This window comes from Elephas maximus, chromosome 18 (genome assembly GCF_024166365.1).
Source record: "Elephas maximus indicus isolate mEleMax1 chromosome 18, mEleMax1 primary haplotype, whole genome shotgun sequence".
Classification (NCBI taxonomy): Eukaryota; Metazoa; Chordata; class Mammalia; order Proboscidea; family Elephantidae; genus Elephas; species Elephas maximus.
The window spans coordinates 11,893,043-11,910,234 of record NC_064836.1 but is presented as its reverse complement, the minus strand read 5'-3'; the positions used below and the strand labels follow the sequence as shown (position 1 = coordinate 11,910,234).

The following is a 17,192-nucleotide window of genomic DNA, read 5'->3' as shown; positions in this document are numbered from 1 at the left end:
GAAGAAGAACACCATCTTAATGCCCAGCTCACTGGTTAACTGGCGGGGGCGGCGGGGGGGGGGGGGGGGGTGCGGCGCAGGGAGAGCAAACAGCCAGGTTATCTTCTTAAAAAAGCCTCCCATGACCAGCTTCTCAGAGTGCACCACCTACAGTAAGTCCTTCGATCACCCGGAGGACATCAGCATTTCTGCAGGGACAAGAGGCCAGGCCGCTGTGGGCACACAGGACGGCAGCAGAGGCAGCACAGTGCAGTGCGGAGTGAAGGACAGTCACTAACTGCTTATGGTTCAGGAGGCTGGAGTCTACATGGGATGTGTTTTTTCAAATGCCCTTCAGCCTAATAAATGCCTTTCTAACAATTCGGTTCCTTCCTGCAGTAACTTTCCTGGTTTGTTCTACATTTTAATTAAAAAGAAACACATATTTACAAGTCTCCTTCATCAATCTTATATATACCTCTCAAGCTGATTAGGGATAAGGTATACCACAATCCCAGTTTTACATACCCTTTTACTTTTTTTAAATCTACATTGCCGCCTCCCTTTTACCACCATCTGTCACAAGAAAAATGAGACTGATCTTTTTCATTGTGGTGGAGCAAAAGGAACATATACAGACCTGGGTCAGGATCCTGGCCCTGCCATTTACCTGCTGTATGGCCTCGGGTAAGTTCACTGATTCAGTTTCCTCACCCGTAAAATAGACCAGTATCACCTACCTTGCAGGGTGGTAAGAATTATTACAGAGCTATTATGTAAAGTTCCTAGCACAATACCGAGGGCACAAAGTCACTATCATCACTACTATCAACCTCATGCAAAAAATATCTAAAATCCAAAACAGGCAAAAGGACATTTACACATAAATATCCAAAAATTATTATTAAAAAACACACACACACACACACACACACACAGAAGTCAATCTTATAAGATTCTGAAAACCCTGTCACCTACTTTATTTCTGGAGAAGGGTACAGGGAGAAGAGAAAGTATTCAATTGGATTTGAGGGGCAGCTAAACTGGAAGCAACAGCAGCAACAATTTTAGGCCTCTCAGGTTCCTCTGATCCGTAAGGGAATGCTGCCACTTCCCTGTTTAGAGAGTCAAGAATTTAATTTTCCCCTAAAGCAAGACCATCCATTTTCACTGGGATAAAAGAATAAAGAACAACAAACTCAATAGCACCAAATGGGATTTTAACGCAAAAAATAGGGCCAGGTTTCTCCTCTCAAATGCAAATTTTACATGAAGGTATGTTTATAAATCATTTTCCTCTTGACTCAACCCCTCTCCCTCCCCTAACAGAGCGTGCCACTAACCAGATATACAATCCAGCTGCCAAAGTGGAATCTGCTTTCTAATGGTCTGGCCTAGCCCAGGGCAGGCCCCAGGGAGCTGTAACTAGGCTCTCAGGGAGAACGGATACTGAGGGTGCCACCAGTCAAAGAGCCGAACGCTGTGCACTGGGTCAAGGATGACTTGCACACCCTGTTCACTGCGCAGTTTCCGACCACCGTGGACAGGAGAATCCTGGAACACCAATCTCACGCGATGGTGCCGCATGTCCGTGCTCACGTTGATAGTAAACTGAGAGGGAAAAGCAAATTAAACAACCTTGGTCTCCTATGGCTCACTCTGAAACAAGACATTCCAGACATCATTTACACTAGACAAAATTAATCTCTGGATTATAATACCAACACCTTTGAAAATATATAAAAATTTAATGTGGTTTTTATAAATTCTTCTCAGCGTCACATATTTAAAGAAAGTCCCATAAAAGGTTGAATAAACTGAGATATATCCACATAGACTATCGTTAAAGGCAATTTTTAAAAATGGAGTTAGAGCTTTAAGAGATGACTTGAATGGATTTTGATTATTATTGAGCAAGTCAAACAAGATGCATGTAAGTATGTACAACCTGATTTCATTTTTTTGGGAAAATAAACCACGAAATCCCTAAATATGCATGTCAATATACAGGTCTGTCTAGGATTATGAGTATGGAGTGCAAGGAATATGTACATATATAACTAGGTTGTTAATGTGGCTTAACCTAGAAGAAGGGACAGGGATCTACAATAAAAACTGCATGTATGACACCATCCCAGTTATGCATAATTATTTAAGAGGGTATATACATATATAACAGATACATTAGAGAACAGTACCCAAAAGGTTAACTGCACTTACAGGGTAGGGAGGTTTAAGTTACCTTTAGTATCTTTATATATTATTTAAATCCTTTGTAAGAAGTATGCATTATTTATTTTACCAGGAATAAAGTTTTTCATTGTGGAGAGGGAACCCTGTATATCACTGAACATACGCCTAAAATAGAGAAGACATATTACATGAACTCTTCAATTGCCAATCCGTTAAAATGTTTAAGAATCTGGAAAATATGCCAGAGACATACATGTTGTTTACTAATCTAATTCTTAGGTAAGCCTTGAATAGTTAGAGCATCACATAAGGGCCAAAGGTGGCCACCCTATATTTGAATATTCCATTTATGACACTATGTGCATGCCCCACGGTCCTGTCATACACTGCTCAGTATAAGCCTTGTCATCACCCCGAAAGGGACAATGTTTCCCATTCATTAACAATCACTAACGTGAAAATGCAAAAACATTCTCCTTCAGAAAAAACACTGCTATAGAGAAGGAAAGAAGGGTAAAATTTTCTCAGGTATCATTAACTTCTCCATAAATCTGTTCATAATATACAAATCTGATATCAGACTTTTTTTATGATTCTTCAAAGATTTCTTCACTGCACAAAGCTAGGAACCCTGGTGGTGCAGCAGTTAAGCAATCAGCTGCTAACCACAAGGTCTGCAGTTCGAACCCACCAGCCGCTCTGAGAGAGAACAATGGGACAGTCTGCTTCCGTAAAAATTACAGCCGTGAAAACCCTATGGGGCAGTTCTACTCTGTACTATAGAGTTGGTATGAGTTGAAATTGACTCAATGGCAATGGGTTTCTTTTTTTTTTTTATTGATGTAAGAGTTGAGGCTGACACCCTGAGTCCCCACTTACCAGGGTAAATATCATTCCCATGACAATTGGAATAAAGATGAAATTGAGGGTGGTGACCTGCAGCAGGCAGCAGTCCTGGTCTGGGTTGGTGTGAACATCTTCGTATTGAATGGGTGGCTGCAACCTTCCCATACACTTGCTCTTTAACCTAGGGGGCTGAAGAGAACTGGGAATTAATCTAATGGCTTAAAGGAAATTTTTACGGCTCAAAAGCTCCACTAATGAAAATTCTATGGCTCAACTAAAGCTAGTGACGTTCACTTTTTTGTTATCATTTCCTCTCTCTCTATATATTATCAGTTTTTATACAGAGATCAAAGAAAACCTGCCATTTGCAAGAAGGGGAAACACATTCAGAAGAGTAGTTGTTACAAGATTCACAAACAGAAAAGGTTCATGAATTTTGTTTTAAAAGGAAGCTATAGCCAACTTTCAATTATTGTGACATCTGTAATGAGGGATAGGAACTGCATGCTTAATTGAAAACCATGGATTTTAAAGATGCAATCTTTTCTCCAACCAGAACTAAAAGCAAGTAAAATTTCATTTTAATAAATACTGCTTTAGTGCAGAGTCTGGTTAATAAACTGCAAGCTATTTCCACATCCTGGCCCATTGCCATTTTTTTACTTCCATCAAATAGGGTAAACTTTAAAAACAGCCTCCATTATACTAAGATTAGACCTTACAAACCTATGGCAGTGGACTTATGCTTCATTTATATGGCATTCCCTGCCATCTGACAAGAAGTGGAAACTTAAAGCCTCTATCAGAGGCGCTCCAATGTTTGAAAGATTACAAATTCCTTGCTACTTGTCAGACTCCAAAGAACACCTGCTGCAGAACTGGTCACCTTAATTCCAGGCGCCATAAAACAAAGTCACAGGCTCCACTCAGCATTCACTTTCATGCAGAAATCCTGGTTCCTCCTTAGAGCCATACTTCACCGCTTAAGGCTGCTCCTCAGCCCGTTCCCAGAAAGGTCCTATCATGAATTTTCTACCAACATCTGATGGGTGTCACAGAGTGTGTGCATCTTATTAAAAGCCAATTATCAGACACAAAATTCTTCCCCAGGACCATGTTTTTGAAATAAATCAATAGAAAAGTATGATATACTTTAATTACAAACCTATCTGTAACTCACCTGCCATGAAGTGAGGGATAACTAACTGTATCTGTGATGTGTCTCATCAGTGAAATATTAAGTCGAGGGGGAAGAAACAAGGCTGCTGAGAATAAGCAGTAACGACAGGCAAAACAGTTTCTCAGTGTGGCCGAGATCTCAGGGACAGTCCCAGCCAAAGGCAGAGACAGGCATGGAACAGTATTTACCTTCCGATAAGAAAGCTCTTGGCGTGCCTCTCCTCATGGCTTCCCCAAATCCCCTCAGATGTGAAACCATTGAAATTGCTATTGTTTATATATTTACTCTGAACAATAAAAAAAAATTTAAGCCAATAACCTCAGTACACTGTTATCTTTTTTCCATTTTCCTCACTTTCCTATACACACTTTGGCGGCTAGTAAGCCGTTCAAAAGTAACACTGACACTCCACCCTTAATTAATTCAGTATGAATAGAGGCATATCAATATAAAAAAATCATTATCACACTTAAGAAAATTAATAATTTCCTATCATCTAATATCCACAGCATATTCAAATTTCCCTAATTGTCCCAAAAATGCTTTGTTTCCCGATCCAGGACCCAGTCTTTGCATTAGGTTGTTATGTCTCTGCAGTCTCTGTCAGTATAAAACAGTTCCTCCTTTTCCTTTCACAGCATTATTGGAGTTCTGATGTGCATTGTTTGATTTTAATAAGGCAATTTTGATGTCTAGTGAAATCAGAACAAGACACTACCTGAAAGACAAAGGGAAGATGTTTGTTTGTAAACAGTGATGCCTACCTAGCAAGGAGGCACAATTAAATTCTGGGACCCCGTAAGTCATGTATTCAAAGGGCTCAGACTCCAGCCTGAAACCGTTAAAACAGCCTCACCACCTATCTCTTGGAGAAGGATCATTTCATGGGTTTTTTCTCATCAATACATGAGCTCCTTTTAGGCATTAGCTTCATCTCATGTTGTGGGGCAACTGTGGAATGGCTACGAACATCCACTGTTCTGTCCCAGTACAATTCCCCCTATTATTCAGTATTCTTCCTAGTATTATTTCTCAGTGACATTACGTTCAAGAATATATGCCCTGTCTAAATATCACATCAATAACGCTGAGGGACTTAGCCCTCAAATCTATAAGGAGTATCAAACCAGACCAATGACAAGATCGTAAAGAAACGTCTTAAGGCCCTGATTCTAAGTGGCTGCTGTCAAAACGAACCAACTACATCGGAGATGATTTTCATTAGCGTTAAGAGCCAAGATAAATGAAAGGAAACTGCCACCCACAGGTTGGTACGCAGTCTACTAGAATCCTTAGAAATCCTTAGAAACTGAACTTCACTAACCTCCCTTCTTTTTCTCATACCTGAAGTAGATGCTGCCATATCAGTGCACACTGAAACACAGCACAATTAGACCACATACCTGTTTTTTGAACTTGAAGTTGAATTCCCACATTGGTTCCTGTCTATTCCCAACAATCTTTCTGCACCAGAAAAGTAAGCACTGTAAGAAAACAAAAAAATAAAAAAAAAAGGGGGGGGGGGAGAAGAAAAATAAAAATACACTATAAAGAGCAAAAAATAATCAGCAAAAACCTCTCTGCTGGACAGAACTAAAGCCAGCCATAGCCCCAATGCTGAGATTATACTCTGGCACAGATAGGACCCCAACTGCACACTGTGCAACATGAAAACAGACAATCCCAGGGCTGTTCAATTAAGAGAAAAAGGACCAATATAAGTCCCTCAGAGACTGTGGAGGTAAACCCCTATTGTTCTCATCTTTAAAGATGGAAATGTGGTCTTTGGAGACTGGGGCATTCTCTCTGATTTAGCAGGTCACTCCCCTACATTAAAATGTAAGGCAAGATGCTAACGAGGCTATAAGCCAGGCAGAGTTGGCTGCCCCCTGAAGAGAAGCAAGTTGCTCAGGACTTTCTGGGAGCAGACAGCGATGTGCAAACTACAGACCTGGAATGAATTCAGTCTAAAGAAAGCCCCTCAATTACAATCAGGCTATAGCTAGGGTTAAGCACAAGAAGTGAAATACCTCCCAGGGGACAAGGGGTGGGTCGTCCGCCGTGCCAGCTGTCCTGCCCTTCAGACATGCCCTGTACGTCCTGCTGTTCCATCAAAAATAATGGGCTTGGCTTTAAGGGGCAAACACTTCTGCTGCCATCACAACGGCTCCAGTGTCCCACACAAGCTATGCTACTGAAAAGAGAAAGAGGGGGAATCAAATACGAAAAGCTGGAGTCCAGGAACGTGGGGTAACTTCCTTTAGGCATGCCAGCAACTCCCTGAATGCCATGCGATTGTGGGTATACAGGTGGCAAGGCCATGCATGGGGCACCTGCCACTGCAGGTCCCACACCCTCTTCAGAAGATCTCTAATAAAAGGTACAAAAAGCAGCAGCCAGGTGGCCTGGGTTGACTACTTGGGTTAAGATCTTAGTTTTCATTCCACCTTGGCTTTTCATAGTCTACTTTTAAAAATGGATATACAGTGATAAGGATATGAAGACGGGGGTATTTTAGAATTTAGGCAGTAACACTTGCATTGTGCACTGGAGCCGCTAGGATGTGTCAAGCATGAGGAGTTTGCTCAATGCTGCTCTGCTCCCAGCAACTGATTCACACCTGGTATGGTTCATTTATGAGCTGGAATTGACTTGACAGCAACGGGCTTGGTTTGGGTTTATGGCTAATTCATGGATGACCCCATCCTCACCATAGTTTGATATGTCAAATGTTTTGGGGGTAGAGGGACAGTAAGTGTGAAATGATCCACTGTCCACTCATATTACAAGCAGAAGCAGCTGCTGGATGAAATTCTACTCACCCAGCATTCTACTAAATCCATCGGCTAGCATGATATTAAATTGAGCTCAGCCACTCGCCCTGATCTCCTAAGTCTGCAACCCTGGGGGAGGGAGAGTGGGGCTTGATAAACTCCTACACTTGAGTTATGCTGATTCATCTTGAAATCCACAGTACAATAATCAATATGTAACAGCTTTTATATTCATACATACATATATTTTTTAATCAGGTAAAATACTATTACCCTCAAGCTAAACTTTTACTTCTTCCAAGACAGACTTGCTCATTCTTCTGGCAGTGCATGGTATATCCAATGTTCTTCGCCAACACTGTAATTCAAAGGCACCAATTCTTCTTCAGTCTTCCTTATCCATCATCCAGCTGTCGCATGCATATGAGGCGACGGCAAGTACCGTGGTTTGGATCAGGCACACCTTAGTCCACAAAGTGACAGCTTTGCTTTTAAGCACTTGAAAAAGGTCTTTTGCAGCAGATTTGCCCAATGCAATACATTGTTTGACCTCTTGACTGCAGCTTCCATGGGCACTGATTATGAATCCAAGTGAAATGAAGTCCTTGACAACTTCAATCTTTTCTCCATTTATCACGATACTGCTTATTGGTCCTTTTGTGAGGATTTCTGTTTTCTTTATGTTAAGGTATAATCCATACTGAAGGCTGGGGTGTTTGATCTTCATCAGTAAGTGCTTCAAGTCCTCTTTCAGCAAGCAAGGTTGTGTCAACTGCATATTGCAAGGTGTTAATGCATCTTCCTTCTGTCCTGATGTCTCATTCTTCTCCATATAGTCCAGTTCTCAGATTATTTGCTCAGCATACAGACTGAATAAACGTGGTGAAAGGATAAACTCTGATCCACCCTTTTCATGATTTTCAAGCAAGCAGTGTCCCCGTGTTCTGTTAGAATGCCTGCCTCTTGATCTATGTACAGGTTTCTCATGAGCACAATTAAGTGTCCTGGAATTCCCATTCTTTGCAACGTTATCCATAATTTGTCATGATCCACACAGTCAAATGCCTTTGCACAGTCAATAAGATACAAGTAAACACCTTTCTGGTATTTTCTGCTTTCAGCCAAGATCCACCTGACATCAGCAATGATATCCCTCGCTCCATGTCCTCTTCTGAATCCGGCTTGAATTTCCAGCACTTCCCTATCGATGTACTGCTGCAACTGCTTTTGAATTATCTTCAGCAAAATTGTACTTGCGAGTGGTATTAGAGATATTGTTCGGTAATTTTCACATTCAGTTGGATCACCTTTCTTTGAAATGGGCACAAATACAGATCTGTTCCAGTCGTTTGGCCATGCAGCTGTCTTCCACAAGAATACTGAATATACCATGGACTGCCAGAAGAACAAACAAATGTGTCTTGGAAGAAGTACAGCCAGAATGCTCCTTAGAAGCGAAGATGGTAACACTTCATATCTCATGTACTTCTGACATGCTATCTGGAGGGACCAGTCCCTGGAGAAGGACTTCATGCCTGGTAGAGGGTCAGCGAAAGAGAGGAAGACTCTCAACGAGATGGAATGACGCAGTGGCTGGACTGATGGGCTCAAGCATAGCAATGATTGTAAGGATGGCACAGGACCAGGCAGTGTTTCCTTCTGTTGTACATGGGGTCACTATGAGTCAACCAACTCAACAGCACCCAACAACAACAACACAGCTAAACTATACCCATTATCGCTGCGCTGATTCTGGTGCATGGCGACCCCACGTTACAGAATAGAACTGCTCCATAGGGCTTTCTTGGCTGCAATCTTTATGGAAGCAGATCGCTAAGAGTTTCTTCCGCGGTGCCACTCAGTGGGTTCGAACTGCCAACCTTCAAGTTAGTAGTTGAGCTTAAACCATTTAAACCACTCAGGGACCTACAGCTAAACTAGGGGAGAATAATCATTATACAACTTCCATTAGCATAAAAACAATAGGACATGCTATTTTTTATAGAACATCAGATTTTGGAGAGGAATAGAGTAATAAAAATTACCTCCAAACTCAAAAGATAAAAAACTTAGACAATAGCATTAGCTGAATGAAAAAAAGGCCAAGCCATCAACTCACATTAATAATATCTACTATATACTACTAGCCTGGCAAAGGTAATCACTTGAGAGCTCATGGGGACGGACCAAAGGCTAACAGGCCTATTTACAAATCAGAAGAATGCCAGAAATGAATACAACGTATGAATATAAAATATGGGGAAATCCTGAGATATGAAAAATAGCCTAAAACACAGGAAGGATTTTAGAGCTCTAAGGTCTGTGAGTAAGAGTAACTTTTAGTCTGAGAAGACCTACACAGCCTACGAACAGTGGGTGCTCAGCAAATACTAAAGGAGCAAAGTCTAGACCAGGACACTCTTAAGGAGGTCAACAAGAAAAGGGCTCCCAGACATCAAGGTCACATTAGATAAAGAAAATAAGTGAGTTGTTCATGTTTGCATCATATTTGTATCATGATTTCAAGCACCTTTTAAAAATTATAGTTTACATCTACCATTTGAGTTGTGCTTTTCCTAGCCCAAACCATCAAAACCATCATCTCTAAAGTGGTCCAATGTACAATGCATGAAAATAAAGAAAAGACAGCGAGAATGTCTCGGAGAAGTGCGGCCTCTGAACCCTCAGAAGTTTGATTAGTCCTCTAGCAGTCTGTGACCTACAGCCCTCAGCATCAAGGAAGCTGGGGAACAAGCCATGAAAACAGACCCACCATACAAGAGTCCGTTAGTCAAACCCCAACACTAATTCTCACTTACTTTGGAATTCTTTAGTGTGCTAGGAGTACTTTCTGGAATGGCTGGATTCTTGGAGATTCGAGCAGCAAATGGCTCATACATGTGGTACAGAGATCGGATCACACACGCCCGGAGACAGCGCAGCTTCTCCATTGACTCTGGTCGCAGGCGAAAAGGCAGAGAGGCATCCAGCGTGTAGTGCCTAAAACATGACACATTACTTCTACCGATATGTGACCTGTCCCTCCTGCTCCTTCTCAGTCTCCTGGGGCTCCTGGTCCCTGTATGAACTTCACTGCACTAGCCCATTGGCCAGTACTTAGCTTGTCCCCAGTGCTTACACACACACAAATCCCCACCTGCTTAACGTCTCAGCGACTTCTCCTGCATCTTCCCTATGTAAAGCAAAACTCACATCTACCTCATAATCTTGTATTTTTCCATCCATTTCAATACTTTAAACCCTCACTATTTCACTTTACAAAAGAGCAAGTCACTAAATTGGTAACAGTACAACATACTTTAGCTGCTCAAAAAGAACCTGTACTGTGGAAGAGCCACAAAGTTCTCCTGTCAGCTGTCTCAGCAAGCCTGCTACTCTCTGCTATCTGAACATCCCTTCCCACATCCTTACTGACAGTTTACAGCCTTCACTAGGCTTTCACAGCCAGCATCAAAAGCTAGCCCCTTACTAATCATACAACTCACTCTCTCCTCACTCCCACAAGTATACATATGGCAGCATAAGTATAAAATCTCTATGATACTTCCAAGATGACTAGAAAATCTGAGAAACAACTAATTCTGTTGGAAAGAGAAGTAGATAGGCATCTGTAGCTTCTAAAAATTCTGGCTAAGGTAAACCTCTGAAGAAAAGTCAAAGAAAGTTCTTTTTGGGACCTGAAGCCCACTACTTTTTACTGAAAGTGTATACGGGGAGTAGGGGTGGAGTAGGGCCACAACCGTAGGGAAGACAATTACCTGGATAAATTAATAATACCAAATTTGAATTAGAGAGGGACTCAAGGAATCCAATGCTAGGCTCATGCCCAGGCAAGGAGCAGAGAATGTGGAAAGGTCACCATCCAGGGAGTAGCTCCAAATCACAAACAGCAATGAAATACAGCTACACAGACAACACAGCGAGCTCTCTGTGGTCGCACCTTCGGTACAACCTGGTCCAAAAGGCAGCAGTGCAAGTCACAGTCCAGGCATTCTTACAAATCAGGGAAAAATTCACAATGTCCTCAGGACGGATGTAGGAGGCCAGTAAGAGCCAAATATCCATGGGATACTCTTCTCCTCCAGCCCTGTCCAGGTCTTCTGAAACAGAAAAAGAACCACAACCTTTGACTTTCTACTATACACAGATCTAAAGATCTCTAATAATTTCAGTTCTTCTAGGTGTTGCACAATAAAGAAAAGGGTTTCATACAGATCCAAGGAAGCCCCTCAAACTCATTATTTCCTGCTTATTCAAGTTACTAGAAACTTTGCCTCCATTGCCCAAGTGGATAGGTCTTGTTCTTAAATTTAAGGCCTTTATTTAATATCTATTTACATACTATTTAAAAGTTTTCAAAGTATTTTTGCACACGTTATATCGTTTAACGTCAATAATTTTGCGAGGAGAATAAGGAAAATATTATTGTTCCCACTTTACTGGGGGAAAAAAAAAAAAACAGAACCATGTCAATGTAAATAGAACCTGAGTTTTCTGACTCCAAATTCCAGCCCTGCGCTATAAATCCTGTCCTTGATTACCCTTGCAGTCCCCATTCCCCAAACATTTTCAATTCAGTCATTTAAAAACAAAATCGATTTTAGGATGGTAAAGAAACCTCTAAGTACAAACTAAATAAATAAGTTACGGTGTATTCTCATTACTCAATAACTGCCCTGACGGCGCAGTGGTTAAGAGCTACGGCTGCTAACCAAAAGGCTGGCAGTTTGAATCCACCAGCTGCTCCTTGGAAACCCTACGGGGCAGTTCTTCTCTGTCCTATAGGGTAGCTATTAGTTGGTATCTACTGGATGGCACTGGGTTTTTGTTGTTGTTGTTGTTATTAATGTGTTTCTTTTCTTTTAGTTCCTCAGTTCTGCCAGTTTGACCTAGGACCCTGACCACAGACATTTAGTCATTCCTTGACAATGTATCTCTACTTCTTCTTCCTTCAGACTTCATTAGTGTTAATTAACTATATATCTTGACCCTGAGGTCTACTATCCATGACAGGATACATAAAAACTCACACTCTGTGATACCAGAACCTGGGCTTTGCTGATTCCCTTACCTCGGAGCTAGTAACAGAAATATCCTAAAACCAGTTTTCTTCTTTCCTCGGCAAAAGAGCCCCTAAACCACCTTCCTAAAGCTTCCCTTGCTTTTCTAGCTACCTGCTTCCTTTAGCTCTATGACTCAATCAGGCTCTTGCGTTAGGTTCTTCGTAATAGAAGCCATATATCTAAAACAACATCCTCTTTTCTGGTTCCTATCCTTGTAATCTCCAGTAACCATCAAAGGCTCAGTCTACCATGTTTGGGCCCATTTTCTCCCATATTAGGTCTTCTATGGAAGAGAAGGCAAATGGCTATCAGAATTTCCTCCACTGAGACAAAGCAGAGCGCTATTAATATTTTTCTGTCTTTGGGGGCAAAATTCAGTAACTAGTGAAGAGCTGTCAGTGTTTAACAGAGACATAATTAGTAAGGTGTTTCAAAACAAGGGAAATGGAATCAGTAAAGGAAACCTTCATGGAGATAAGCCTTGAAGGACAGAAATGATTTTGATGGGCACAGGTTAAGAGGAAAAGCATTCCAAGGGAAGTAATGGCTAACATGAAGCCAAAGTGCTTAGAAAAATAAAACACACGTAAAAGCAACAAAGGGACAAGTCTGACATGATTTTGAAACTAAGAAATTATTGTTAGCTTAGTTACAAGCGATAATCGTTTTTGTTTTTAAGAATATTTACTTTTTGGCAATAACTACTAAAATATTTAGAGATAATAGAACAGGTTATCTAGAAATTGTTTCAAAACAATCTACTATGTGTGGGGGGGAGGGGCAGCGAATAGTTGAAACAAAATGACCGCGAGTTGGTGACTGTGGAATCTGGGTAATAGGTACACAGGACTTCGTTATATTATTCTTACTTCTTTTGTATATGTCTCATTAAAAAGAAACTAAAAGAAGAGGAAAAAAAAGAGACCAATCTTATTAGAATGCGCTAGTCTAATGGGGAGAAAGTGGTGCGAGGAAATAAAAGATGAATCATGGTTAAGACTCTGTAAGTCACAAATCATATATCTGATAAGGAAAGGGTATCTTGAAGGTATAAAGAATTTTTACAACTCAATAATAAAAAGACAAGCAATCCAATGTAAAAATGGGCAAAGAATTTGAACAGACTTTTCTCCAAAGAAGATATACGAATGGCCGATAAGCACATAAAACGATGCTCAACATCACTAGCCATGAGGGAAACGCAAATCAAAATCACAATGAGATACAACTTTACTTCCATGATCATGGTTATAATAAAGAAAGTCAGACAACAAGTGTTGGTGCAGATATTGGGAAATTGGAACCTCCATATGTTACTGATGGGAATGTAAAATGGGCACTTAGGAAAACAGTATACAAATATTCAAAGCACCATTATTCTTAATAGCCAAAAAATGTTAATCGGTTAATGAATAGATAAATAAAATGTGGTATTATCCATACAACTGAATATTATTTAGCAATAAAAATGAATGAAGTAATGACACAGGCTACAATATGAATGAACCTCAAAAATACACTAAGTAAAAGAAGCCAGACACAAAAGAACACATATTTTATCTCATTTACATGAAATACCCAGAAGAGGCAAATCTACAGAGACAGAACGTAGATCAGAGGCTGCCTAGGGCTGGGGGTGGTGGAGGAAGGGAATAAGGTGTGATGCTAACACTATGGAGTTTCTTTATGGGGTGATAAAAATGTTCTAAGCTTAGATCATATTGATGGCTGTACAACTCTGTGAACATACTAAAGCCACTAAACTGTACACTTCAATGGAGTGAATTTTATCTCAATAAAGACTCTGCTTCTAAAAAGTTTGTAAGTCTTGTGGAATGTGTTAAAAAAAAAAAAAAAAGGATAAATCCCTAACAGAATGGCTGTGGTGACTAGATGACTAAGCAACAAAGAAGTAGAGAATGTCAATATTAATTTTGGAGTCCTGAAGAGTGATATCACTGACAATAACAGGTATAATTACAAAGGAATGCCAGTTCATTAATTTGTTATCTTGATATATTTTAACAAATACAAATATCTGTTATCTTTTTCTCAAGTAGAAAGTGTTGGCAGATCTGAGACCAAAAATACAACTATCAGTCATTACTTATCAGCCTCTCCCTAAGCCTAGCTGATCATCAGAACTGTCAGCAGTGCTTCAGGAACAGCTATTCTGGGCTTCACCCCAAAAGCTCCTCATCACTGCCTGGGGTATAACCTGGAATCTGAATGACAACTTAGCACATGATATATCGTTAGTTTTTCTTTGTTTCAATTACGTAAGTTTTACCTTCACTAAGATCGAAACATCACACACTTTTCTATTTCCCACATAAGGGCATAAAGCAGACGTAAAGTAAATAACTGCAAAGAACTTAAAATCTCATAATAGCTAACTTTATCTGGTTATCATACAACCCACATGTTTGGGAAAACATTTATTCTCACATTTCTGCTCCCTTACACATTCAGAATCCAGAAATCTAATGATTTTCTGTTTTCATGCTGCCTTATGGGTTTTCTCCTAAACGAATGGCTACCACAACCAAGTTCACAGCTCCAGAAATCTACTGACTCTTACCAATCTCCTTCCTTCTAAAATTCAGACAAAAATAAAAAACACTGATGAATTATACCTGTCTCACTACCAAGATCCTATCTGACAGTAAGGTTTTTCCCCAAACTTAGGTTCTCTACTGGTGTTACCTTTTGTACTTCCCCTTGTGCTACTGAGAAGTGACAGCTGCTCAGTTTATCACCACAGACATGGCTGAGAAGCTGAAAGAGAACAGCCCTATACCTCTGTGCCGCTTGCTTTTCTTTTTTCTAGAGACGGTTCTCTCATAAATGCTCTCCTCTTGGGCATCCATCTCATCACTGCTATCGATGATGTCACAGGGCTCACCAACCCCAGAGAGAGCTTCCTCTGCAGGAACCTGGGAGGCTTCCAAGCCACAAAGAGATTTTACTAGAAGAAAATAAGGGAGAATGAGATGGCATTACCCAGAAATACACACAGCTTAGCTAAGATATCAGCATCCATCAGGGAAAGCAATGAGGTGGGAGGCGGGGGAGGTGTGATCAAGTCTGGTGGAGAAAGCGGAGACCTATCACCAAGGATAAAGACAGGAAAAAAAAAATTCAGCATTTTAAATACAGAAAACTGAAATCGAATGGGCAAATTGCCTCCAAAGTTGCAGAAACTGACTCCTTAAAAGTGCCTACTTCAAACCTGAAGAAAATCCATCGTTCTTCCATTATAACCCCAGCAGGATTGAAAAGAAAAGGTGAATTCTATTCTCACTTACATCAATTCTGAGGAGCAGTGTTTGAAACACAGGAACTGAATCCGATCTACCCTGGCCCTGGGCTAGAGGTGAAAGGTTCACAAAAACACAAGTCTCAGGGGCACATGAGTAAAAAGCTTGAAAGCAAGAGAAGCACCGGAAAAGAAAATCCTAAGGTTGTTACACAAGGAAGCAAACTCCAGAGTAAGTGGAGAACATATGTTAACTACTGGAAAGAGATTAATAACCTGGAAAAAGAGGAAAACGGGGGCAGAAATAAATTCTTGCTACAGGAAGTGCCACCCTTGGCTAATCCCTCGACTGAATACGTGCGTAAACACTGAGAGCAAACACGTTTACGGAAAGACGCCCAAAGGACTGCAAGAAAAGCAAAGAGTCAGAATCCCGGGAAAATAAAACACCTAGTTCTGTCTTCAGGGCCTGACTCTGAGACCCTTGCCGAGCGCCTACCTTCCTGCTGAACAGCATTGGCGACGGCTTTCTTGACCCGTCCAGACTTCACGACGGCCGGATCCGAGTTGGCAAAATCCGCCACGGTCACTGAAACAGAGCAGCAGCCCTCAAAGAGGAGGCCCTTTCTCTTCAGTGCCTCCCCGCCACGACCCCCGCCTCGCTTCAGGTCCCGGCCCGGGACGCCCTCCCATCCTGGGCACCCCGGCGCGGTCCAGCGCCCTCCCTGCCGGGGCCCCTCGTCTTTCAGCGCCCCCGCCCCCTCTCCCACCTCGACCGGAGCAGGCGTCGTGAGCCCGAAACTTGAGTCGCTTCCCTCTCTTAGGCATGGCGACCGTGTCAGAGCGAGGCCGGCCTAACGGGCCGAGACCCCGGGCCATGTCTCAGGCCGGAGAGCCGGCCCCGGGAACCGCAGGCCAGCCCCGCCCCGCTCCGCGGCCATCACACACCGGGCCAGCTGCTCTCGCGAGGACTCAGGCCGGGCTAAGAATCCCGTTGCCGGTCGACGCCTCTCTCCGGAAACCAGTCACCGCCTGATTTGGCGATGACGTCATCATATGGCACCCGAGGCCAAACTGGGTCTGGGTTCCAGGAGTGTGGAGAGATGTTCTACTGAGTGGTGTCGCTTTTGGTGATATCTCTTGTTCAGACCCAGAACCCACACCTGCGTTGATTAGAAATGAGAGTTTTCATCCACGTCTCCCCCACTCTTCCTGCTACCGTCTCTGTCCACACTCCGGTCCACGTAAGCACCCAGAGGCACATGCATTGTCATCTTCGTGCCTGCCCACTGTGTCTTAGGCCCTGTGCAGGGCGCTAAGGATGCAGCGCTGATCCTGACATTCCTGCCTTGAGGGTCTCACAGTTTAATGGGAGAGGCAGACTAGTAAACGCACATATTCAATATAGTTTGATAACTGTTTTAGAAACGGGAAAAGGTACCTCTGTCTTGATTGAGAGAATAAAAAGGTTTTGCAAAGGAGATGGCATTTCAATCGGTGATGAGAAAAAATGTGCTAGCTTGGAAAGTGGAAAGTTAGTTTAGGACCGTATAGTAAAGTGACTTTTATGTTGGACCTTAAACTGGAAGGTAAAGGAAGAGGAGCTATGGTGAGGGGTGTTGTAGGTATCGTGGATCAGATAAAGTTGGGGGGGAAAAAAAGGAGCCAAGTTGTAAAAGGCCAAAAATGACAAACTACACAGTTTGGACCTTGCCCCATAAGCACTGGGGAGCCACTGAATCTTCTTGAGGCATAGAGACACCATTTTTTGAGAGAGCAATAAGGAAGGAAAAAATTGTAGACAGGAGATGAAGCAACTAGGAAGCTGTTGAGCAATAGTCCGGGGATTGGCTGATACAGGTGGTGGGAGTGACTAC

The 17,192-nt window shown here is 41.9% G+C and overlaps 1 protein-coding gene across 5 annotated transcripts; it reads right to left on the bottom strand.

Moving 5' to 3' along the window:
• Positions 1-927: 927 nt before the first annotated feature.
• TMEM183A (transmembrane protein 183A) lies at positions 928-16,276 on the bottom strand. Of its 5 annotated transcripts, none has more exons than XM_049858081.1 (8): positions 16,086-16,276; positions 15,815-15,904; positions 14,857-15,024; positions 10,934-11,093; positions 9,792-9,972; positions 5,602-5,682; positions 3,052-3,207; positions 928-1,590 (listed from the first exon to the last, which is right to left on the bottom strand). In XM_049858081.1, exons 1-8 carry the CDS (start codon positions 16,192-16,194, stop codon positions 1,405-1,407), a joined length of 1,131 nt encoding a protein of 376 aa, XP_049714038.1. In that variant the 5' UTR covers positions 16,195-16,276; the 3' UTR covers positions 928-1,404. The 5 variants fall into 5 exon arrangements, with proteins under 5 accessions (XP_049714038.1, XP_049714039.1, XP_049714040.1 ...); XM_049858082.1 differs by having other exon boundaries at positions 10,934-11,090; XM_049858084.1 differs by having other exon boundaries at positions 1,394-1,590; positions 3,052-3,199.
• Positions 16,277-17,192: the final 916 nt, after the last annotated feature.